We start from the raw sequence: 25,491 nt of genomic DNA on the forward strand, positions 1-25,491 counted from the left end.
ATAATCCCTTCTCTTCCATTCTCCTCTCGGTATCTTGGGCACGCACGCACACGCGCCCAGCATGAGTTTTAAGCCACCGGGTCCAGGATGCGAACCACGGTCGACTACGTGGGAGTCCAACGACATAGCCATTATGCTAACTGCTGGTTCCCCAGAACTCCTTTTTCATCAAGGACCCTCTGCTAATGCTTCAATAGGTAAAGACATTTTGCTTTTTTTTTTTCCCATCCTTGATTACCTATCCCTCACCCTAATACATTTTAAAGGAAAATAAATAAATAAATAAATAAATAAATAAATAAATAAATAAAATAAAGCGAGATAAAAATAGGTGAAAAGTATGAATTAGTGTTCATTCAGAGCGCCACTCGGAAAACCTCAGGAGCAACCTCCTTAGGTAATGACCTGTAGTTCAAAATAATGAAAATTTATTTTTAAAGAATTGTTTATTTATTTTATTCCATTTGAAAACGGGAAAACAAGCTGCCAGGTCCAGGACTCACACTGCAATCATTCATATGGTAATCCAGTGCCTTAACCACCATGCCACCTACCAGCCCCTCTAAAAATGGAATTCTCTCATTGGATATATCAGGAAGAAAAAGTGGTTAAGGAAGTGAAGATATAACCTTGTTTGCCACTACATTTTCATATCTTTTATGTGTCCATGTAGATAAATACAAAAATAAAACAAAACTATTCAGCGGAAAGAAGGCTAATAAATGAATAAAGCCTACAGGAAAGTGTTACTTGTGTAGCCTAAGCAATTAAGAATATCATGTTTGCATATGTCCTGATAACTGAAAATATCAGGTTTTTATTTTTTTTTTAAGTTTTGAGATAATTTTAAATGTGTCATTCACTTCGCTAACATCTCCAATTAAATATACTGAAAACACTGTAACCTTTTGATGTTCAGGATCCCAGTGCGCCTGGCAATTAAACAAGGCTGCACCAGGGGAGCGTGTGCAGTGACGGAAAGGCTGGACAAAGTTGTGTTACAACATTTAATGACGGTCTTTGGCTGAATTTTCTGATATCCTGGGTCTATGTTTTGTCATTTTTCTTACTCCTCTCGTGCTACTCCCAGATGTCACTCTCCTCTCACCTCCACTTTCCACACCACGTACCTCCTACTATAACACTCCCTGGATTCTGTCTGCTGAGTCATTGCCAAGAGTTGCTATCAACTGTGTCACCAGAAATTAACCTGGGGGAAGTCCTCTCACAAATTTGCACAACTCAGCAGGCATTTCTGAGTCAGAGAGCAAGAGTTAAAGACCACACAGATGATCAGCTTTTCAAAAGAGAGTGCTTTGATGGCATTTTCTCCTTGGCATAGTAAACATCTCGTTATGTCATGTATGCAGCCTAACCTCATGTTAGCCAAAAAGTCAATCAAATATGAAATCATTGCTCCCTGACATAATTCCATAAGAATTCAGACAGTGGAACCATCAGACTTTTCATAAACTCTCTTTTTTTTTTTCCTGTTCTGTACATAAACTGGTACTCAGTATTTCTTCATCTTCTTTTATTTTCTTCCCTTTAGATAGTTTTCCCCCTTCTTTTTACTCTTGCCACATGTATATTCCTATATTTCACTCACTTTCTTTCTCTTCATACTAAAATATTAACAGATCTGAAATAACTCTTTCCTCTTCTACCTGAGATCGTTGGTTTTTCCCAAGAAATTCCATAGAATTTTATTTCCCCTCTCCTCTGGTACAATAGTATAGGAAACTTAAAAGTTAGTATATGCAAGCAAAAAAACTGTATGAAACCATTTTTAAGCTTTTAGGGGTACACATACACACACACACACACACACACACACACACACACACACACACTCGTGCACATACAGGATATTGGGCCTAAAATGAGGTCTCACTGATTTGTCTAGGTATCATAGATCTCTTCTAATCCAAGGCAATATCCCTTTTGAAACTCATATTTACAGGTGGCAATGCACAGAAAATGAAATAGATATATTATCTACAAAGATTTTTCTCATTGTAACAAAAATTACATGTTGTTTTTCTCTTCCTTCTCTTCCTTGTCTTTTCTTTTTTTTTTTTTTTGAGAGGTTTTTTGTTTTAGGGTGTGTGCACTCACCAGAGACAGAGAGACAGAAAGTGAGAAATAACCCCTCCCCCAGAGGGGATGGCCACATCGCAATCCATCTCCTCCATTCTCCTCTCAGGATCTTGGGAATGCATGCACATGTGCCCGGCATGACTTTAAGTCACCGGGTCTGGGACTCAAACTGCGGTCGGCTATATGGGAGTCCAGCCATTATGCTAACTGCTGGTCCCCCTGTCTTCTCTTAAAATGGAACCCTCCATGAAGTTGCGCTGATATGACTGCTCCTCATCTCATGTTGCTGGGTCCTTGGCTTTATTTCAGCCTTCGGTTTTCCATGCACAGGTAGCTGCACTCCCACAAGCAGCCCATAACTATAAGCCATTATTTCAGGAACTAGAGCAACTGAAGGTTGAAAACTATCTGATTCCATTCTTCAAATCTTCTTCTTCTTTTTTTTTAGTGCATTTCTTATTTATTTATTTTACATTCATTTCCTGTATATCATTACAGCATACAAAATGACTTTCCCATCCAGAATACACTGAATATTGGCCCAATAAAAGATAATACCATACAGTCCCTCAAATCTTTTCCTTGAGAGGCAACATTGCTGAAACCCATGACTATGTTTCTTGTCCCAGGAGGAGGTTAGATGTCAAACTAATGAATGTCTTGTGTATAGAAGGTTCTACCAACCAACTGGTTAAAGTGGCCATTATTTTGAAAAAGAAATAATAAATTTTAATGCCAGTTTTCTTTGGTGAATTTATTTCATGCCATGGATAATATTGCATGTAAAAGTGTTCTGCAACGAATGCCCTGTCCCCACAAAACAAAGGCTGATTACCAGGACCAGAGACCATAGCTCTGATCATCATGAGTTCATAGAGGGAAGCCATGAATACCAACTGTAGGAGGCTGAAATGTAAGCACAACCAGATGGGAAGCTTCCTTACAGAATGATGCAGAGAAAAATTAGCCCTTCAAATACTGATGTATTTTCAGGGGACAAAAATGGGGGAGCCTCTATTGAAACTGTACTAAAATTTTGCCTTCAAATACCTTGTTAAATATTGTAGATAAATTACTAATACTAACAGCAAATAGATAACATTAAAATGTTTTGTTGAAAAACAAACAAAAAAAAACATGAATAGTGGTGTTTCAATGAAGTTATGGCATCTGTCCTAATTAGTTTCATAAATATATTTTTGACTTAATGATTTTGAGACAACTGTTTAATTTTTTAATTTTTGAAAACTTGCTAAACTTTTCTTCAGGATTTAGTAGATTGTTTAATGCAGGACATTAGCTACATAATGAAAGATGCCCAAAATGTTTTTGTTATTTCAGGAAAATCAAATTAAATCAAACCATCAGGGAACAGCAGTTGACATAATGGTTACTTCGCTGGACTCTCACATAGTCAATTGTGGTTTGAGTCACAGACAAGGTAGCTTGAAACTCATGCCAGGTGCATGTGTGTGCATGCCAAGATCCTGAAAAGAGAATGGAGAAGAAGGGATTGTGGTGTGGTATCTTCCCCTGGGAGTGGTTTCTTTCTTTCTCTCTGTCCCTCAAGTGAGCACATGCACCCTATAGCAAAAGTCTCTTAAAAAAAAAAATTATCAAACAAACAAAAGAGTTGAAATACATAGGAGATAGATACCTTTTTAAATAGAACTATGTTTACCACTATGGATCTAATTACAATGCATAAACTTTACATTTGCTTTATTTATCAAGGAGGGTTGCCTTCACTGAGAATTAAAATATAAATGATAATAGTAATAGTAACAATAGCATCAACAGTAATACATGTCAACATTGAGTACTTTCTACAGCTGAGCTGCTATTAAAGCCCTTGCCATATATTTAACTCATTTAATCCTTATAACTACCCTCTAAGAAAGGTACCATTATCTGCATTTTAAGATAGTGAATATAATCGCAACATTAGACTGTCATGATGAGGAATATTTAGATTAATGGTAAATGAAATTTAAATAAAGAATGAGAACATATGTATACACACAAGTGGAGACCAGAGAAAAATCAGAGAGAATTATATCACCAACTCAATGTCTTCAGGATCAAATGCACCGACCACTGGGCCCAGGTCTTCTGGGCAAATAGACATAGTGCTGATGTACTACTAAGAATTACCATGAGATGGACGTAAGTCCTCAAAACTCAAAGAAAGTGAACAGTGCAGAATTACTATTTTAAAGCCGCAATTAATTGGAAGTAGAAATTGCATTTAATAGGGAAAAGATTGAGTAGAATTCACCATTGCCAATTTATCTTTATTTGAGGGGGGAAAAGCCTCGAAATCAGTGTACACATATTTTGCAGATACATTTACCAAAAAAAAAAAAACCCACAGTGTATCCTTCTCAGTCATTGTTTCCCATTTTGAATTCATAGCTTCTACTTTCTAGTTTGACAAATTTTGTGATTTGCAAAAATGGAGGAAAATGAATACGTGAAACTTGTAAAAGCTAAATTTTATGTCTACAAATATAAGCAAGAAATGAAGGTGGCATTTGCTTTATTTTGTTTTGTTTCATTCTGAAAATTTTTTAAAGAACTATTTTATTTTATTTATGGTTATTTTTTAATTTTTTGCTATAGGGCACGTATGTTTGCCGGAGATAGAGATAAAGTGAAAAAGTGAGATTGTGTAATGTCATATAGCCAACAGTGGTTTGAGTCCCAAACTGGCAACTTAAAACTCACCCTGGGTGGGGACCAGCAGTTAGCGTAATGGCTATGTCGCTGGACTCCCACGAAGTTGACCGCAGTTCGAGTCCCGGACCCGGTGACTTAAACTCATGCCGGGCACGTGTGCTTGTGTGCCCAAGATCCCGAGAGGAGAACAGAGGAGAAGGGATTGCAGCATGGCCATCCCCCCTGGGGGGTGATTTCTCGCTTTCTGTCTCTCTGTCTCTGTCTGTCTAGCGAGCAAATGCGCCCTATAGCAAAAACCTCTCTCAAAAACCTCCCAAGAGGAAGGGATTGTAGTGTAGTCATCGGGTGATTTCTTGCTTGTTCTCTCTCTCTCTCTCTCTCTCTCTCTCTCTCTCTCTCTCTCTATATCTCCCCATATTATTCTATTTTTTGAAGTTGACCAGAGAGAAAAAAAAAATGAGAAAGCAAGCTGCCAGGTGCAGGACTTGAACCACAGTCAGCCATGTGAGAGATCTATGCCTTAATCACCATGCCACCTGCTGGCCCTGCTTTATTTAATTTTTTAAAATATTTATTGTAATTTGTTGTTAATATTCATTACACATCTTTGTAGGGTACAGAATGGTTTTTGTTTGTTTTTAATTTTTTTAAAATTTTTTATATACATTCAATCACATTGTTTAGCTTACAAAGTGAACATTTCAATATGTGAACATTTCTCCCCAGTCCAGTTGATCAAAATATCTTCAACAGATAACACCACACCTCCCCATCCCGTCAATGCTCTGCCTCCATATCCCTCCTCCAAATGTCCTTCCTCAGGCTCCACTCCTCCACACACACCACATCTGGCATTCACATTAAAAACATAAATACTGTGTTTAAGAAATAAGTAGAGGATATAGACGTATTCATCGCCATCAACTTTAACATTATATTGTGCTGTGAATATTCAAAACCCACGCCACTGGTCATTCTGGAAGTATGTAGTGAATTGTATGATGTTCTTTACTGTGAGATACATTTCTAAAGAAAAAGAAACCTATTAAAAATTGGACAACATAGTCTCATGAATTAATGAGGATAGATTTTTTAAAACAAAGGTAATGTTTTCTTTGTTTTCTGAGAGGTTTTTGCTTTAGGGCACGTGCGCTCACCAGAAAGAGACAGAGAGACAGAAAGTGAGAAATCACCCCCCAAGGGAGAGAGCCAAGTCACAATCCCTTCTCTATTCTCTTCTTGGATCTTGGGCATGCATACCAGCGTGAGTTTAAGCCACTGGGTCTGGAACTCAAACCGCAGTCAACAAACATGGGAGTTTAGCAACATGGCCATTATGCCAACTGCTGGTCCCGTGAAAACAAAGGTAATGTTAATATAGCCAATAAAAGAAGAATTTGTCATTTCCATGTACAGGACTATATGAGATAAGAGTTTATAATCTGAAAATATCTGTGATACCAATCATTTGTCCAGTTAGAGATAAATAAAATTGTACCTAACAATAGCTCATTAGAAAGAGACAGAAAAAGAAAACTTACTATGCATGCTTATAAGACCAATTCAGTACCATAGTACTGAATTGTGCATAAAGAAATAGGCCCTCATAAAAGAAAAAACAAAATAAAATTGGAAAGAGATGTTTAAAAGTGAAAATGTGATGAAGTCAGTGATTTAGTGATTTATATCCTTTACAAAGCTCTTGATTTTAGCTTTCTTTATTTCCAAGACTCAGGTATTTGTGACATTTTGGACTTTTCCTGTTATCTATTTATAAAATGAGTAATGGCTATCATAAATATATAAAGAGAAACAGGTGGAGACAACTGTCTATCAAATAATTGGTGAATTGGTATTGATACCTGCTTGTGTGCAAAATAGTTGAATCAGCATTTTAGCCTTTTAGTTGGGAAATTTAATCCCAACATTCAATGTTACTATCGATATGTCTGCACTCCCCCTTTCCCCCTTGTAGGTAACTTGGTGCATCTCTTTTGCCATTGTTTGAATGTTGTCTTTGTCTTTGATTTTTATCAATTCGGCTGTAACGTGCCTTGGAGAGGATCTCCTTATGTTATATTTATTTGGTGTCCTTTGTATTTCTTGGATTTGAATGTCTGCAAGGCTTTCTAAATTTGGAAAGTTTTCCGCAGTGTCCTAGGCCTGCATCCCCGTTGGTCCTGATGAGTGAGGGCAGAATGCCAGAAGCCCACGTGGGAGTGGGAGTAGCAGCTCGGACCTTCTATCTTAGGCTGCCCTGCTGTTCCTTCTATTTCTGGTGATTTTTTTTTTTTTTTGATCAGTGTAAGAAAGCACAGTAATTGTTTGTATGATTTTTTACTACTATTACTGTCTGATTTTCCCATGCTAACTAGAAATAAGAGTCTAAGATTAAGGATCATTTATAGTGATTTAAAGTTGGCATTCCTTGCCTTGTTTTCAAATAATTACACCTGCCCTTTGCATCAGTCAGAATCCCCGAGACCCACAAGGAAAATCTCAGTTGTCTATTTCATGCTTTTAAACAGAAACCTTAGTAAAAGACATTGATTAATTATTGAAAAGAAATGGTCAGTGCAGCCACATTTTCAATTTAACTTACTGAAGCAATTCATACTTATTTCAGACAGAATTACTTGACCTCTTCAGTTGTGGGTTTTTTTCCACACATTTGGATTATATGTTATAGATCCAAAATGTTATTGTCTCTAAGGATTTGCACAATCAATAAAAGATAATAATTTTAAAATACCCAGGGAGAGAGGTGTGTCAACCAAGAGCTAAATACATTTGGATGTAAAAATGTGGCTCAAAATACAAATTTTGTACCTCCACAAATATGCATAATTATATGTTAATAAAAACATTTGGAAAAAATTATGATAGAGAGGTTCAATTATATAAATAAAATAAAATAAGAACTTTAGGATCCTTATGTACTCTGCCTTCAGAGCTTAGAGAAAATAAAAAAATTTTTCAATTGCTACTGGAATCTTTTCTATGTAATCAAAAGCTTACTCAACCCTGGTTTCTTTTACTCATCATTCTTTTAAGAAATCAATTTTACTTTATGTTATTTTTAAAAAATTTTCAGTATACTTTCGAGATGAACCTTAAGTGATTTCATTGGCTTTGTTGTTTTGGAAAGTGTGTACATATTACAATAGAAAGAAGCACTGATGAGACTCTTACTGAGGAGCTGTTGTCTTTTGATTAGTTAAGCACTAAGGGATAACTTGAGAGCGATGTTTGGGCAACTGAGTCAGACTCACAAGTATGAAATGATTAAATGAAAACGCAATCAGCAGGGGCCTGGGAGCATTGCCTGCTGAGAGATAATACCGCAGCTCTCTAATTGGCTCGGAGCAAGCATGCAGGATGACGGATTTCAGTTGCGGTTTTCCCAGTCTTGCTTCCCCCAGCACTATTATCTCAGAGTGACACTTCCATTACTCTGAGCGGAGAAAGATGAACGTCACCTGTCAGGGGCTGGTTAATTGTGTTGCTAGATGTATGTTGCCAGGGCGCAGGTTGGACATTTATGAACATAACTGCTTCCTCTGATGTCCGCCATCCTTCAGGGATCGATATGGCTCTTACAGTAAGCGCGTAATTGAGTGAAGGCACTTTCCACTGAGGGGCTGAAGATGAGCCCATTGTGTGAGCTTCATTGTCCATACATTTACCATAAATGAGCTGATATTTGCCATTTATTGTGTGCAGCATTGTGGAAATGGAAACTAATGTGCCACTTTCATTTGTTTTCTAGATAAATGGGGAAGATGTCCAGAACCGAGAAGAAGCGGTGGCGCTGCTGTCTAGCGATGAGTGTAAAAGGATCGTACTGCTTGTTGCAAGGCCAGAGATGCAGGTCAGAACCGAGATCAAAAGTCTCGAGGCTGAACTTTATATTCATTGAAGTCATAGAGTATAAATTCCTTAGTGAGTTCGTATTCATTATCTACTGTTCTATTTCAAGTCATTGTTATGGGTATCTATAAAACCAAAGACTACAAAATACAGGGAAGACTGATCATTTCTAACTTACCAGCCTTATCCCCCAAATTTTGTGTTAAAGACCCCTTTGCTCCATGGAATGGCAGCTAAGGAAACTTTTAAAAAGCACACTAAATTGAATCATTCTCTCTTTCCACTTGTCAATTATTTCAGTGAATTCACAAATAAAAAAAAAAAAGATTGACTTTACATGCTTTTTAATTCTGTATGTATCCTTATTTTAGGTTTCCATCTAAAAATACTTGATTGGCACATTAAGGTATCCTGGAAGACTCTCTAATGAGAGAAACATTAGCATATCTAACTACCATCTTACATGTCTTTGGAATATCTTTATCAGATAAAATTCTTATGTAGCATGCTGTGCTTCCATGTATAAAAAATGAATTTTTTCCAAGTTTAATGTGACAAAAAATATCTGGTCAAAACAAACTTATAGCTTTTAACATATTTTTTTTATGTTTATGGAGAAATATATCATGAAAGTAAAGTAGAAGTAATAGTGGAAGAGAAGTACTATTGGTGCTTCCTTTTATATCCTTTCCATATGCCACCAATGTGCAGAAAGGACAATACACTGTCACCATTCTACCCATCTGTCAGTAGTTTGAGTGAAGTTAGTTGTATCACCATTTGTCTCCCAGGTTATTGATCTGATATTTTTCAGACTCAGTAACTACATACTATCTATAAATTACATTGAGTAAGTGTATTTCAGTGTCAGACTGAATCCTGACTTGAATATAGTGGTTATAAAAGATCACCCTTTCCGCATATATTTTCTTTATGCCCTTGACCATTCTAAATGGTTCCCATAAAGTCTGCCATAGCCTGGGGCAGAGTAAAGCTACACACCTGAGGTCTTAGGACTGGGAAAATGAGCCCGTACAACTGGCTGCATTGTCTGTATAGGAGTAAATTTAAAAATCCATATGAAATTGCATCTGTAAATTTCTGAGGCCAGTTATCTCACTGATCCCATTTTTTGTAAAACATGCAAACAGAATATTAGTCAATATCAGAGTAAACTGAAGAAAACCCATAGCCATTGCTGTTGCCAGAAAGATATTTTCTTATGATGTTGCAGCTTTCCTGCCTTTCCATGTAGCTGCTAGAGAACGTCATTAAGTTAGCACGAAAGCATTTCCTTTAACTGTGCCACATAATGGCCGTAATGGGCAGCAGACAGAACAGAAATTAATGACATAGACCAGATCCTGTTCATCTTTGATGGGATACATATGCTCGGTGGAACTGGGAACCTTTTAGAATATCTGGCGACCCTCCTGAACTTTTCCCTAAAAAAAGTCAATGTTGGAAGATAAATTTTCAAATATGACTTTTTTCCCCCACAGTTGATGAAGGACAGTTTTCTGACTCCATAGGATGCAGTCTTGCCTCTCAAAATCAGAATCCACATTAGCCCCTTGATCTCGAAGAAGTCTTTATGCCACTGGAAGGAAGATAATCACCTATAGGAAGTCAGATTTCCTAAGAAATCAGAAAAGAAAATGCATTTTAACACCATATCTTGAAAATTTAATTTAAGCTGTATAAGCTACAAAGTATCCAAAAGAAAATAAGACTTAAAAAAATCTTGCCTTTATGTCACCCAGTTTTTCATCGAATTCTATATATCTCATTATTGCATACTTTTATTTTTTGCATATGTGTTATATTCAGGAAGAATGTGGAAGCTTTTTGTGTGCTTTTTTTCTACTATCTTTTTTTTTAATGTTTCAAATACTCTCTAGATTCTTGGAAATGATCTATAGAGTTGCTAGGGGCAGTTTTGTGCATCTGTGCAATATTTTTAAATAACTCATTTCCTTTATTCCCTGTCAACTTTCTTTCATTTTCTGCCCATTTTCTTCCTCAGACCATTAAAGATATTGCTTTTCTATCCTAGTCCCCTGAGGACATTGGGGCAGAGAGGGCTCACGTAAGAATTCATAGCCACTGTATTTGAGACAGTTTAGGTTGTTCCTCTCTCTCAGATACTGCATGTGATCCACCTTGGTGCAGACAGATCCCCACTGTATAGTAACAACAATCTTTCCTTCACTGCAGCCCCGTTCTAGGGAATGTCCGTCTCTGCCACCTCAGTATACTCAGGCTGCTGTGAATGCTGGGCCAGGGAAATGGGAAATACTGCAGGGAAGGGAGTGAGTGAGAAGCATCTCCCTTTATTCATGGAGCTGCATGTACCCTCAGTCTAAAGGAAAACCTTCCCAGAATAGATACACAAGGGGACTTTAAAAGTTTATGGAAAATGGAATTAAAGTACCAAAAGAAAGTGAAATCCATACACAGTTTTTTAAAGGTATTGTCTGTGAAATTTTTGAAGATCCCTTGAGTATTGACTTTAGATGACCACTCAGGAATCTATCGGGTAGATAATAAGAAAAGAGTTATAGGGAATCAATGATTCATGCTGTAAGTTCTTACCTCCCCCACTACTTCATTAGACCTCAAAAGACTCTTTTACATCGTTCACTTTATCAGTGTTAGAAGATATTTTATTTTGTATTACTTTTATAAACACACTAAGGAAGAGTTCCTTTCTCTGAGATACCACCTATGATCCAAGTTCCTTGGTGTGTTTATAAAAAGTAAACATTCCTAGCTTCGAATCATTTCCTTTGAGATTTAGCATTTGCAGCTTCATGACACTTAAAGGGTATTAAAGAACAAAAAATATAAAATTTAGCCAATTATAAATTGGAGCTAATTTAAGTTTTCAGTCCACATAATTATCATAGCTCATCTGCATTTCAGTCAGTGGGGACGAATTTAGTCAAGGTATTCAGTCCACACTGAGATAAATGAAGGTAAATAAATGTGTCTGCACTTTGGGTCCCAGTTGGATGGAAGCAATTTAAGTCCTATGTGGCCTTTAGCAGATGCAGCAAAATCTTCGATTTGCCTGAAGATTAACGGACATGATACATATATACTGACACTTCTTTCCATTTGTTTTTGTTTTTAAGTTTTTGAATTTCAAATATATTTAAGGCCTTATTTTGCCAGTTTGTTGGTGAAAACACCTTGAAATTTTATTGTCTAGCTTACTATTGTAGAAAGCCACTGGTTTTTTGTGGCACAGAGTAAAGTGGAGTTTTGACAATAATCCAGCTAATTTAATCAGCATAGATATCAAATTTATGTAATCCAGCTCCAAATTCCACTCTGAGGCAGATTAACTATGCTGTCAACCCCAATCATATGAGCTAGATAACCATCAGGATTCCACTTCATTTTATACTGAGAAACCAAAGGAATTGGTTTGATTTCATTTGTGAAAGCCCCTCACAAGAGCACTTGCACCCAGCACCCACACTCAAAACCCTGTGTGTGCTACACCACACCACTCCCCCCAAATGCCATGTCTGCTGTGGTCTTTCTCCCTGGAATAGGCCTGAAAAATAAATCAAAATAAACATGGAATAGTATTGTTTAAATAAATAAAGCATAGAGTTACTTTTTTTTTCTTTTAAAGACTAACCTAGAATTTTTCTTTCTTTAATAGATAAATGTTGTCTATAGATTCTTTGATAGCAAGTTGCCATCTCTTTAAAGAGGGAACCATCTGCCTCAAAATAAAAAAGTAGGATGAGGGAAACATCAGCGTGTGGGGGAAGGCACTTTGTGTGTTGCCTTGTCGGGGGTTGTTGTTAAGGAAGAAAAGCCCAATCGTCTCATAGCCCTATTAGTACCATTGCGGTCTTGTAACACAGGGGCTGTTGGAGGTAATGAGCATGACAGCTGTGGATTATGCACGATGCTTTTCATTCGTTTTGAAAGAAGGTAATGTTCTATGCTGTGAGATGTGCTTGGTTATGAGGGAAAATCTCTAGCTCTGTTTCAGGAAAGGATAAAAGGCACAAGAGGCCATTTTTTGTTGTTGTTGTTATCACCTTTTCTTCTTTCTGAGAGGTGAACTATAGGAGGCTGATATTCTGAGGAAAATCATTATGATGAAAGGAGCTGGTCAGGCGTTGTCATTTAAGTTTTCCCTATTTTAGCATGAGTTCTCACTAACATAATATAATGCACTAATGTATTCTTTTGCAGCTGGATGAAGGCTGGCTGGAAGATGAAAGGAATGAATTCTTAGAGGAGTTAAACTTGGAGATGCTGGAAGAACAGCATGATATAGCAATGCAGCACACTGCCACTGAGGTGGAGCAGGTAGGGCCAACCATTTGAACCACGTCATTTTGAAATGTTGCCAGTTCTTTTTTTAACATAGAACTACAAATGGGGTAAAAAGCAAAATCAAAGGGATTGATCAAATATCTCTACAACGATAACCTTTTAGAGCAAATTATCATCTCAAATCTAACAGAGGGAATCATTTTTTCTAAAGAATATCTTCAGTTTGGGAACCTTAGGGCACCTTTGTTAATACAGTACAGTAGGACTCAAATGTGAGCTGGGTACTGTCTCGGCCTAATGGCAGAAACTGGCATCATTTTGCCCTAAGGTCACATATAAACTCCACAAAAATTGTTAAGCTCCTAATATATTCCAAGCCCCCTACTTGATGCTGAGAATATAGTGGAAAATGAGCAGAGTTCCTGCCCTTCGCTGATTCGTAACTGGTAAAAGATCACAGGGTGTTTTATGCCAAACTGAGTGTTAGTATTCTTTCCATTTTTGTTGTTGTTTTCTCACTGGAAATAACAAAACCAACATATCTTAGATTTTTATGTCCAATTCATGTCATTCATCTGCATGCTATAGTTTTGTTGACACGTCGCTGTCAGTTTTCTGATTTGTTTAATTATCTCATTCTCAACATTAATTCTTAACACATCCTAAAAGATGGTATTTTTAAAATATCCCGACAGGCTTAGGAACACAAACATTCTCTCACTTTACCAAGATAATGGAATAGATTGACATGTTAACATCCCATAACAGAAATGTGTTTGTGTGTGTGCACATGCCCATATAGTCAGTAAATCATTAGATTGCAAACTACAGCGTCAACACAGCCATGTGTGATATACTTACGTGCCGATGGTGGAAGCTCATTGGCCCTGTTACAAACAGTTCTTGCTCAAAAGCCATTCTGCTTCTGTGGTGATTGCTTTTCAATATAGGTGGGACAGGCTGAAATTTTTATGTATGACTTCAACACTGGCCACAAATAAAGATATGTTTGGTGGCAGCTGCTGGTTACAAGCAAGAAAGTCCTTGCTGCAGGCTTTTTCTCTCTTAGATACAAAATGTGACCTGATACAGAATTGACAGGAGGATGTTGGAATAAAGAAAGAAAGGAGAAATCCTGTCCAGGTGAAGTGATATGGTGTCAAATGCTGCCTACTCATCAGACATAATACAAATGTTAGGTCTGCTGAGGTAACACTGTATGTCCCTGAGGTTAGATTCTCATTGTGTGGAAATTTTTCTTCAGCATGAAACTGAAAAATGATGAGAAGTACAGAAACCTTTCAAAGTCCTTTGCTCTTATAAACAATAATACTACATTAGAAATGTCTTGGTAGAAACATTACCTGTCACTATAATAATAATCCCATACAGAAATGATAAATGATAGAGTAGCATGACATTAGCAACCAGGAATTCTAGGTTTGAGAATGGAAATCTCTCTTTATTTTCACAGTTGCTTATAGACCAGTAACAAAAGAAAGGGAAATTCAATAATAATAATAATAAAATGAGGACCAGATGAGATGCAGTAGCAAAACATGGCATGCTGAGAGGCTCACACACATGGGAAGGTTCCAGACTCATTTCCAAAGACCTCCCTGTGTGCACCAAGCATATGCATGCCCATGATCTGGGGCTGGATGAAATTGGAGGTGGGTCACAGCATTAAGACTCTGTTTGGTGGTTTGCTCTGTCATTCACTTAGGGAAGAAAATAAGAAGTGAACTTTTAAAATAAAAATGAATATGTGTCCATATTGTAAACCCACTTTATGGAAAATTTCACTTTACATATTGTCTTTGGTCCTATAGTCACTATTAGATGCAATTTATACCATCTCCCAAAACATAATTTGTCTGTATTTTTTGAACTGTATATAAGATAAGAAAAAAAAAAAAAAAAAAACGACTCTTCCTATATTTCCTCAGCTTATTACAAAATATGAGAAAAATATAACTGAACATAATGTAATACATAAACTCAAATGCCAAGTGTTAGGAACATCCTTTGAGTGTTTTATCACACAATATGCCAATGTCACCACATTTGAGGCCCGTGTCAGCTTAGAGACATAGGGATGTAACAAGCCTTCTACCGTTTGCTCCAATTACTTATCAATACTTAAATATATATTGTTCACCAATAAGACATTTAAAATTAATCTGAGTATGTTTTCAACAGATGAAGTGAAATATTCAGGGAATGATTAAGACTCCTAGAATAACACAGTATGTGGTCACATTTTCTCCTCTCCAATTTATGCTACATTTTTTTATGTGTTTTAGAATACTTTTTTCATCTATTCCATCTATTTCATCTATTTAATTATGTAATTATACCTTCTACAAGAAAAGAATTATATATGTGTTCATGTGTGTGCATGTATATAATAGTGAATAAACTTAGACATAAGGCAAATACTACCCAGAAACTGCCATGCAGTTACTGTAGATAAGTGACAGAGAAGAAAGTAACTTTACCCTATTCACAGAAAAAGAACTACATATACATCTCATTAGGGTACTGATAGTTAATCATTCTCCCTGAAAGTCAAAAATCACCCAGGAATGAAATATATTTAAATTTATATGTGTGTGTGTGTATGTGTGTGTGTGTATGTGTGTGTGTGTGTATATATATATATATATGTATATATGTATAAATATATATGTATATATATTTAAATTTAAAATACATTTAAATTGATATATATCAATATACAAATTTAAATATATTTTAAATATATTTAATATATTTAAATATTTTTTTTTCTTTTTTTGGAAAGGTTTTTGCTATAGGGCATGTGCACTCGCCAGAAAGACAGAGAGAGAGAGAGAGATATTTAATATATTTAAATATTTTAAATTACAAATAATGTCCATGATTCATACTCAGTGCTGCTCAGATTTTTCATGGTAACTGTCATTTTTTACTCTCAATAAACTAAAATTATTTTTAAAGAACAATCCTGCTAAGACTAGAAAAAAATCTCTTTATGTCACCCAAGTGAGTCCTAAGACATTGCTGCTGGTTTGGGGGAACCTGACTTGAACAATGGACTGAGGTCCAAGTGTGAATATCCAGGAAGATGGCATCCTGGATATGTAAAATATTCTGGCACTAGGAGGCAGAGCTTTGCCTGCTAGAATTCTTTGTCACTGATAATTGAATAGATATGAATTAATTCCTCATTATCAATAGAAGGTCCTGAGCTCTAGCACTTAATTTTAACTTTGTCTTACAATTTTGTGATATTTGACTTACCATTGTCAGTGTATTACTTAGTTGAAGTTTCCTCTGAACTTCAGGGACCAAAAAAAAAAAAAAAAAAAAACCCATGGTTTCTGAACTCTAAGCTTTCATATTGCTAAAGACCATTTATTTATTTATTTTAGGTGGGAGGGAAGGTTTTTGCTATAGGGCACATGCACCTGCCAGAAAGACAGAGACAGAGAGACAGAAAGTGAGAAATCACTCCCCCAGGGGGGATGGCCACACAGTAATCCCTTCTCCTCCATTCTCTTAGGATTTTGGGCGCACATGCACCCAGCATGAGTTTAAGCCACCAAGTTCGGCACTTGAACCATGGTTGACTACATGGGAGTCCAATGACGTAGCCATTATGCCATCTGCTGGTCCCACATATTGCTGAAGACCATTTAGACATTTCATCTTGCTCATCTTTTTGTGTATTATCACTTCAAAAATTCTTAAAGTCACTTCATTTATGCACCTTCACTCTGGAATTTTCCAAGTAAAAGAAAACCTTAAAGAGAGAAATTATTTCTTTAAATGCATCCTGTCTTACTTATACCCAAGTGAGTATCATAGCCATATTCAAACAACTTTTGTTTTATTTCATTGCATAGAAAACTGCTGTGAGCTAATTGTCTTTCTAAAATTGTTACAGATACTAAATTTAAAGCAGATTTACATTGTTTTATAATAATCAGTGTTTTACAAAATAATTAACTTTGAACTTTATTTTCTTAGCCAAAAAAACAAGAAGAAGAAGAAGGCACAACAGACACAGCGACATCCTCATCTAACAACCATGAAAAGGACAGTGGAGTGGGGCGCACAGACGAAAGTTTGCGAAATGATGAGAGCTCAGAGCAAGAGAACACAGCGGAGGACCCCAACAGCACCTCTCTGAAGAGCAAGAGAGAGCTGGGGCAGAGCCAAGACACTCTAGGAAGCGTTGAGCTTCAGTACAATGAGAGCTTCGTGTCTGGTGAGTACATTGACTCAGACTGCATTGGCCACCAAGATGAGGACTGTGAAAGATTCCGGCAGCTCTTGGAGCTCAAATGCAAGATTCGAAACCATGGAGAGTATGACCTGTATTACTCGAGCAGCACAATTGAATGCAATCGAGGGGAGCAAGAGGGAGTAGAGCATGAGCTCCAGTTGCTGAACGAAGAGCTCAGAAACATTGAGCTTGAGTGCCAGAATATCATGCAGGCTCACAGGCTCCAGAAAGTGACAGACCAGTATGCAGACATCTGGGCACTGCATGATGGAGGATTCCGAAATTATAACACCAGCATAGACATGCAAAGGGGAAAACTAGATGACATCCTCGAACATCCAGAGAAGTCAGACAAGGACAGTTCTAGTGCTTACAATACAGCTGAGAGCTGCAGAAGTACTCCACTAACTGTAGACCGTTCCCCTGACAGTTCCCTTCCAAGAATGATCAACCTCACCAATAAGAAAAACCTGAGAAGCACAGTGGCAGCCCATCAGTCCTCTTCTGGACAGAGCAGTAAAGAGTCGACCTCCACCAAAGCCAAAACCTCTGAACAAGGGTATGGCCTGGAAGGAAAGGAGAAGGTTTTGGAAAGTAGCAAGTTGCCTGATCAAGAGAAGACAGTGAGCGAGCACATCCCTTACCTCTCTCCTTACCACAGTTCCTCATACAGATACGCACACATCCCAGCACACGCCCGGCATTATCAAAGCTACATGCAGTTAATTCAACAGAAGTCCGCAGTCGAGTATGCTCAGAGTCAGCTCAGTTTGGTGAGCATGTGCAAGGAGTCTCAGAAGTGTTCAGAGCCTAAGATGGAGTGGAAGGTGAAAATTCGGAGTGATGGGACACGGTACATAACCAAGAGACCAGTGCGAGACCGAATTCTGAAGGAACGTGCCTTAAAAATCAAGGAGGAGCGGAGTGGTATGACGACAGACGACGACACCATGAGCGAGATGAAAATGGGGCGCTACTGGAGCAAAGAAGAGAGAAAGCAACACCTGGTTCGGGCCAAAGAGCAGCGTCGGCGGCGAGAGTTCATGATGCGGAGCCGGCTCGAGTGTCTCAAGGAGAGCCCTCAGAGCGGCAGCGAGGCCAAGAAGGAGATCAACATCATTGAACTGAGTCACAAAAAGATGATGAAAAAGAGAAACAAGAAAATTTTGGACAACTGGATGACAATCCAAGAACTGATGACCCATGGGGCCAAGTCTCCTGATGGCACGAGAGTTCATAATGCCTTTTTGTCAGTCACCACTGTATGACCGAATGAAGAACGCAACTGATTTTAAAAGGGTGCTACCAGTTTCGGTAGAGTTTGATTGCCTCGTTCAATGTGGCGTTTTATATATATTTTGCGACGCTTTATAGTTTAAATTTTTTGTAAGCAAAAATACTTGGTAATTTTCCATTTGTTTTTCATATACTGGTACCTTCTTTTTGGCTAAAATCTTCCTTTAACTTGTGATATATTCATATTACTCATTTATAAAAAAATAAATAAAAGCGAAAGGAAAGAAAACAAACAAAAAAAAACTTTAACAAAAATACTGCGGAGCCAATTTCCTACTTTAATGTATCTATTGTAAGTCAAAATCTTGATTTATTTCTCTAGTTTACTTCTTTTCTACTTTATTAATAACTGCCAGAACATTTCTGTGCTCACTTCTTGGCATAATACATACAAAATCAAACCTGGTAATAAATCACAGGCCACATCTTGTCTTACACATAAAGGCCACCTTTTTAAAATACTCTGTTGTACATTGAACACATAAATGGCCGTTGTCTTTGTCTCAGTAAAGTGTAGGTGGACAATCTTCCTGTGATAAGTGGTGACATTGATCATGTAGCTAGGTAATTGTGGTAATTGTGACAATAAAAGAGAAATAAATAATTATCCTCAAGAAAAGTGATCAAGGAGTGTTTTATTTTCATTGTCCACTGTGGTTATCAGGTATAAATTAGTAATATATGTATACTATTTAGAGACTCCTGTGGATTATAAAATGTACACCTTTTCTATCACCTTTTTTTCAATAAAGTTTTCTTGAAACACTTCCTACAGATCATTGTGTCCAATGTTCCTCCCAGGATGAAATGAGGTAATATGTACAGCACGTGACAACATCCAGTCAGTGAGCATTGGTTCATGCTTCCCTTGCCTGTGGCCTGTGTAAAGTAAACCCAAGAAAAACTTAAAGACATGGGGAAAGAAAATCAGTGAGGTGTCTGAAATTGTTCGTAATGACACAAAGTAGTTTCAGTCTACTCTGGTTGTCCTAATAAAACACTATAGACTATCTAGCTTAAGGACAAGAATTTATCTCTCACAGTACTGGAGGCTGAAAAGTTCAAGATTAAATATATTAGGGGTTAGAGTTTCAACACATGAATTTTGAAAGTACACAATTCAGTCTATCATACCATGTGCGTTTATTCAGTTGATCATTTGGGAATTTGGAGAATCATCTTTGTAATAATTATCAGCATAGTTAACTATAAGTATCTATTATATGTCAGTTAATTAAAAGGTGAGATTGTTAGATGATTACGTTTTTGAAAATCTAGCTTATTATCATATAAACCATATCATGTCAATCATGATGCCTCCTAGTGAAAGACCACATCAACCATGTGCATGCAAATGTGAGTTTGATCAAATATGCATTCAACACAGGTTGTCTTAACCTGATGGGTACACAATAGACGGATATTTTCCTGTTTAAAAACCCATGGTATTGGGCCAGCCAGGTGGTGTTCTGTTAAGGCAGCTAGATCTCATTTGGTCCACTGTACGTTGGAGTCCCAGAGCCACCAGTGGCTTGAAAAACAAGCGTGGCAGGTATGCATTTGTGCCCAAAATCCTGAGAGGAGAATGGAGGAAAAGGGTTTGTGGCATGACCGTTCCTACTAGGGGGTGCTTTCTCACTTTCCCTGTCTCTCTTCTCTATCTCTGGTGAGCACATATACCCTGTAGCAAATGAAAAACACAAATCTACAGGGTCTCCCTGTTTGCTTTTAAATTAGACCATGATATCTCAGTCTTATATTCAAGACCCTCTATTAACTCGCCCACCTTACCTTTTAGTCCTCCTCTTTAGATCTGGTCTAGGTTGGTCCTGGCTCCATAGCAGCCTGCTTATTTCCTCTGAAGTGATCTTAGGCTATTCTCCAGCCAGGGTTTCTAAGCCAAATCCTATCCTCCATGGCAGTGTCCTCACATACACATTTTCTCTTTGGCACCTGCTTTGATGACATAAGACTTTCTCAGCTTTGGCATTCGCCGTTATGCACCAATAACAAATTTTTATTCATTATTGAAGTGCATATATAGAGCTTACTGTCTTCCTGCACAGATTTTTAAGTTCATGAGGAGAGACCCTTTTCTCCCTCTCTGTCTTTGTAAACCTGTAGTAGAATGCCATTTGAATAATAATATAAACACTGGTAAGCTATGTTATTATATTCATTTATCTCTCTCCTCCATATATCAGTCCTTTTGTTACTGTTTTCCTCGCTCTTTCATCCTCCTAAATTCTTACCTTTTGAAGGACTATCATACAGAAGAAAAAAAAAAGATTAATCTTATTTACATATAATTAAAAGCTGGACTCAAAAATTTTAAGATAGTGATAGAAACCCATGGCGACTGAAAATTTCACCACTTCTCATTTTTGCTGTTGTTAATCTAATGAATAAGATGATTCAGTGCCCCCAGAGTTACCTCTGTCTGTATGGTTTTACATAAGAATGCCTGTCTATCTTAAGAGCTCAGTTCTCTTCCAGACCTAACCAGCCTGTGGTTATTGTTTATCCTCTTGACACAATTTGGCTTAAATATTCATCACATTTGAATTACTCCTACAGATAAATGTCATTTGGAATCAACATGTTGATTTTTCCAGAAGAAACATGTACACATCTCACAGAATGCAGCCTTTCCAACATTACTGTTTTAATTTTATTTTTATTAAGACCAACTGTGCCTGCTTACTTTTTTTAAAATGTTGACACTGGTGTTTTCAAGTCTATTTTTATGTAGTTCTACAAGTTAAGAAATGTTTCTTACAAAAATCAGTGAACATAAAAAAAGTATTATGCTTTATTTTCTTACATACCATATCTCTGTGCTCAATATATTTTCTAGTAAATAAGTGAATAATAAATTCATTGTTCAGCTAAGAAAAATAGTTGTCTATGTATGGGATATTTATTTTAGTTTAAAAGAAATAGGTCAATGTAAAGAGGGGAAATATTTTACTTGAACTTACCTTTTAAATTACATATTTAATACCTTTTTTTATATTCAGGATGCTACAGAAATTGGTGTAAGGATCCATATGCAAAAGGTTTAATTAAGTGGGCCTTTCATTGAAGGCTATATCATCTTTGTGCAGCCTGTCCTCTTATAAACACATAGATTGAAGGAAGACTCTAACATAGGCTTTGCATAGCTCCATACTAATTCAGCTCATGTCCTGCTTGTGTGCTTCAATCTTCCACCTAAACTCTTACCTTTTTATCTCACTAATGCATTTCTACTCTGTCTTCAAATTCCTTATTTTGTGATGTTGCCTCTGTTCACCTGGTCTGTCATGCTTACTCTTTGAATGTTCTTGAATTTCTTTATATCTTGTCAGTCCCAAAGCACTGCTAGTATTTCTTCAAAATGTGTCCATCTTTTTTTTTCTTTTTGAGAAGATTTTGCTATAGGGCGTGTGCGCTCACCAGAAAGAGAGAGAGACAGAGAGAGAGAAAATGAGAAATCACCCACCCCCAGAGGGGATGGCCACACCACAATCCTTTCTCCTCCATTCTTCTCTAGGGATCTTGGACACATGCACACATGACCGGTATGAGTTTAAGCCACCAGGTCCAGAACTTGAACCACAGTCAACATAGCCATTACACTAACTGCTGATCTCAAAATGTGTCCATTTCTGATACTCTTTGTTTTGTAAATGAATTTGTAACTTTTTAAGAGTTTACTCATTTATTTCATGAGTGGGAGATAGAGAAAAAGAATAGCAAACACCCTCAACAAGGTCTCATGCTTTCAAAGACTGCCAGGATCATGTGTAAGCACACCCAGCATGGTTAGTGAAGCAGGGAATCAAACCCACAATCTTCTATATGATTCCAGTATGGTTTTAGCAGCACATGACCACTGTATCACCAAGCCAGCCCTCTATTACTCTCAGGGCACTCATAGGTAGATCGTCACTACCTCATGCCGAATTACTTCAGTAGGTCCATATCGATCTCTCTGTGTCCCCTTTCCATACCATCCTGTATGTGGCACCAACACTTGTCCCTGTCCTTCACATTCTTCACTGTGCTTTGTACGGTGTCAATAAACTGTCAGGGATCTTCTCCTAAACATGGAGGGGTGGGGAATCAGAGTACTTCAAAGATTTCAACACTTTAACCTTGAGCTATTTTTCACCTAATGTCACACTGTTACAGGATTTCTGAACTGACGAAGTTTGTGTCTCACAGTCACAAAGAATGAATAATGAGGACAGAAAGGTAGTGAGCAGTTTTACTGAAAGAAGAAAGCTCCTGAGTGGGAGGGAACCTGGAAGAGGGTTCCCCACTTAAGGCTCTCATCAAGTGGTTTTTTCTTTTCTTTTTTTGGAGAGTTGTTTTTTTGTTTTGTTTTGCTTTTTGGGTTTTTTGGGGGGGGGGTTTGTTGTTATAGGGTGCATGCGCTCGCCAGACACAGAGAGACAGAGAGAAAGTGAGAAATCACCCCCCGCCCCCGGGGGGATGGCCATGCCGCAATCCCTTCTCCTCCATTCTCTTCTCGGGATCTTGGACACACATGTACACATGGTGGCATGAGTTTTAAACCACCGGGTCCGGGACGCGAACTGCGGTTGACTACATGGAAGTCCAGCGACATAGCCATTACACTTACTGCTGGTTCCTCATCAGGGGTTTTAATCCTGCTTTTTCCTCATGGGGGTGGTCACATACTAGTCATGTTATTCCTTGCAAAAAACTAGTGATAAATGATTGCTCAAGTCTTTGAGAACTACAGGTTCTAGAGATCACATCTAGTGGTCAATATTTGCCCAAGTCTTTGAGTGTGGGCCCTTAAGACCATTATCTAGGTTCTGGAATGTAGTAGGGGTATGGAAAAGCCATAACTCCTATACTTTCTGTAAGTCGCATTGCCTACTATCTTAAGCTGTGTTGTATAAGTTTCTGTGTGCAAGCAATTCCTAGTGAAAGTTTGGCTATCATGCCTCCATCTTAAGGCTTGTGTCCTGAATACTTGATTTTTAGATTTCCATGTCCCATCTCAACATTTCTCTCCAAGAAAGACTTCCAACTCAAACTTTGTAAACCTTATACCTTGGGTAGATGAATTAATTTAGTGCACCTTCAAACTAATATCCTTTAGATTGTAATTAAAATTTAATTAAATGTTATATTCTATTAACTTACTGTTTTCTATTATTAATTTCTATTTCTATTTCTATTATATAGATTATATATATATATAATAGAATAGAAATCATAAAAAATAAAATTTTCTGTTAATAAAGTTGAGCTCTACAAAAAGTTCATTAACTAATTCACTTTTAAAAAAAGAAAAGAAAAAGGGCTGGCTCTGTGGCCTCGTAGTTAAGGGAGACAGATCCCACATGGCTGACTACTTACTTTGAAACCTGACCCTGGTGCCTTAAGAAACATGCTGGGCCACATGCATGTCTGCCCAAAATCCCAACAGGAGAGAAAAATGGAGAAGAAATTGCAGTGTGACCACACTTTATTGGGGGGATACTTTGTCCTCTCTTTCTGTCACTTTCAGGTGAGTACATCTGTCCATTGGCAATTAAAAAAAAAAAAAAGAAAAAAGAAACATTTTTGGCATAAATTATTTCCCACTTACCTGAAGTTTTTGTTCTTTCTTTAGTTTTCTTTCATTATTTTCTAATATATATGTCTTTTGAAGTAGTACAAATTCCAAAGTACTTTAGTGTTCTCTAAAAAGCTTAAAATTTTGGTATAGCCCCATAGCCTAGTGGTTATGAGAGCAGGATCCACATGTCTGACCATGATTCAAGTCCCAGCCTCAGAACCATAAAAAGCACACCAGGCTGGGACCAGCAGTTGGCATAATGGCTATGTCACTGGACTCGCATGTAGTCGACCATGGTTCCAATTCCAGATCCGATGGCTTAAACTCACACCAGGCGCATGTGCGTTCATGCCCAAGATCCCAAGAGGAGAATGGAGGAGAAGGGATTGTGGCGTGGCCATCCCCCCTGGGTGATTTCTTGCTTTCTGTATCTCTGTCTCTGTCTTTCTGGCAAGGCGCATGCACCCTATAGCAAAAACCTTTAAAAAAAAGAAAAAGCACACTAGGCACATGCACATGTGTATGCATGCTTGCTCAAAATCTCAACAGGATGGAGAAATGGATTGGGGCACAACCAAGCCTCTTTTGGGGAGACCATCTCCCTATCGCTTTCTTTCTCTCTCTGGTGAGTGCATGTATCCTTTGGCCATTAAAAAAATCATGGGACCAGCAGATGGCATGATGGTTGCATCACTGGACTCTCCCATAGTCAACCACAGTTCAAGTCCCTGACCCAGTGGCTTAAAACTCACACTGGGCACATATACATGCTTGCCCAAGATCCTGAAAGGAGAATACAGGAGAAGGGATTATGGCATGGCCATCCCTCTTGGGGTTGATTTCTCGCTTTCTGTCTCTCTGTCCCTCTCCAGCAAGTGCACGTGCCCTATAGCAAAAATATCTATTTAAAAAACAAACAAAACCCCTTCAAATTAGGTAAAACAAATCATTTTTTTCTGTTAACATGGATAATAGGATTTCAGAATTTCAGAGAACAGTAATTATAGGAATCTACAGACAGAACTAACGGACCAATTTTTCTCAATCACTCAACTTTTCAAACTATTCCACAAATCTGAATAACTATAAACTTAGAACAAAAGTTATTATTAAAAAAGTAAGTCAAGTCTCTGTATCTCTGGTGAATGCATGCACCCTATAGCAAAAATCTCTCTGAAAAAGTAAATCAGTGGTTAGAGAGACAAACAACTGACCAAGATAGTTCACCTTTTAAGGGGGGCTTCAAGTTTTCTCTGCTTTTTTTTTGTTTTGCTTTTAGGAGGTTTTTGTTGTGGTGTTCCCACTCGAGTGTGCTGTTCTTTTCAGGCAATATGGGACCAGTTTACACTGGAATGATTTTGTAGGAAGTATCCTTGCAGAATTGGGT

General features: G+C 37.6%; 1 protein-coding gene across 1 annotated transcript in view; it reads left to right on the forward strand.

The window, feature by feature from the left end:
* PDZRN4 (PDZ domain containing ring finger 4) overlaps positions 1-18,584 on the forward strand; it is a 154,317-nt gene extending 135,733 nt beyond the window's left edge. The window contains exons 6-8 of the mRNA XM_006167212.1: positions 8,549-8,650; positions 12,871-12,987; positions 16,969-18,584. Of these exons, the coding sequence (XP_006167274.1) occupies positions 8,549-8,650; positions 12,871-12,987; positions 16,969-18,495 (1,746 nt within the window). The 3' untranslated portion in view covers positions 18,496-18,584. The remainder of the gene's footprint in view (positions 1-8,548; positions 8,651-12,870; positions 12,988-16,968) is intronic.
* Positions 18,585-25,491: the final 6,907 nt, after the last annotated feature.

Source organism: Tupaia chinensis, unplaced genomic scaffold (genome assembly GCF_000334495.1).
Source record: "Tupaia chinensis unplaced genomic scaffold, TupChi_1.0 Scaffold144624_1, whole genome shotgun sequence".
In the NCBI taxonomy this organism is placed as follows: Eukaryota; Metazoa; Chordata; class Mammalia; order Scandentia; family Tupaiidae; genus Tupaia; species Tupaia belangeri.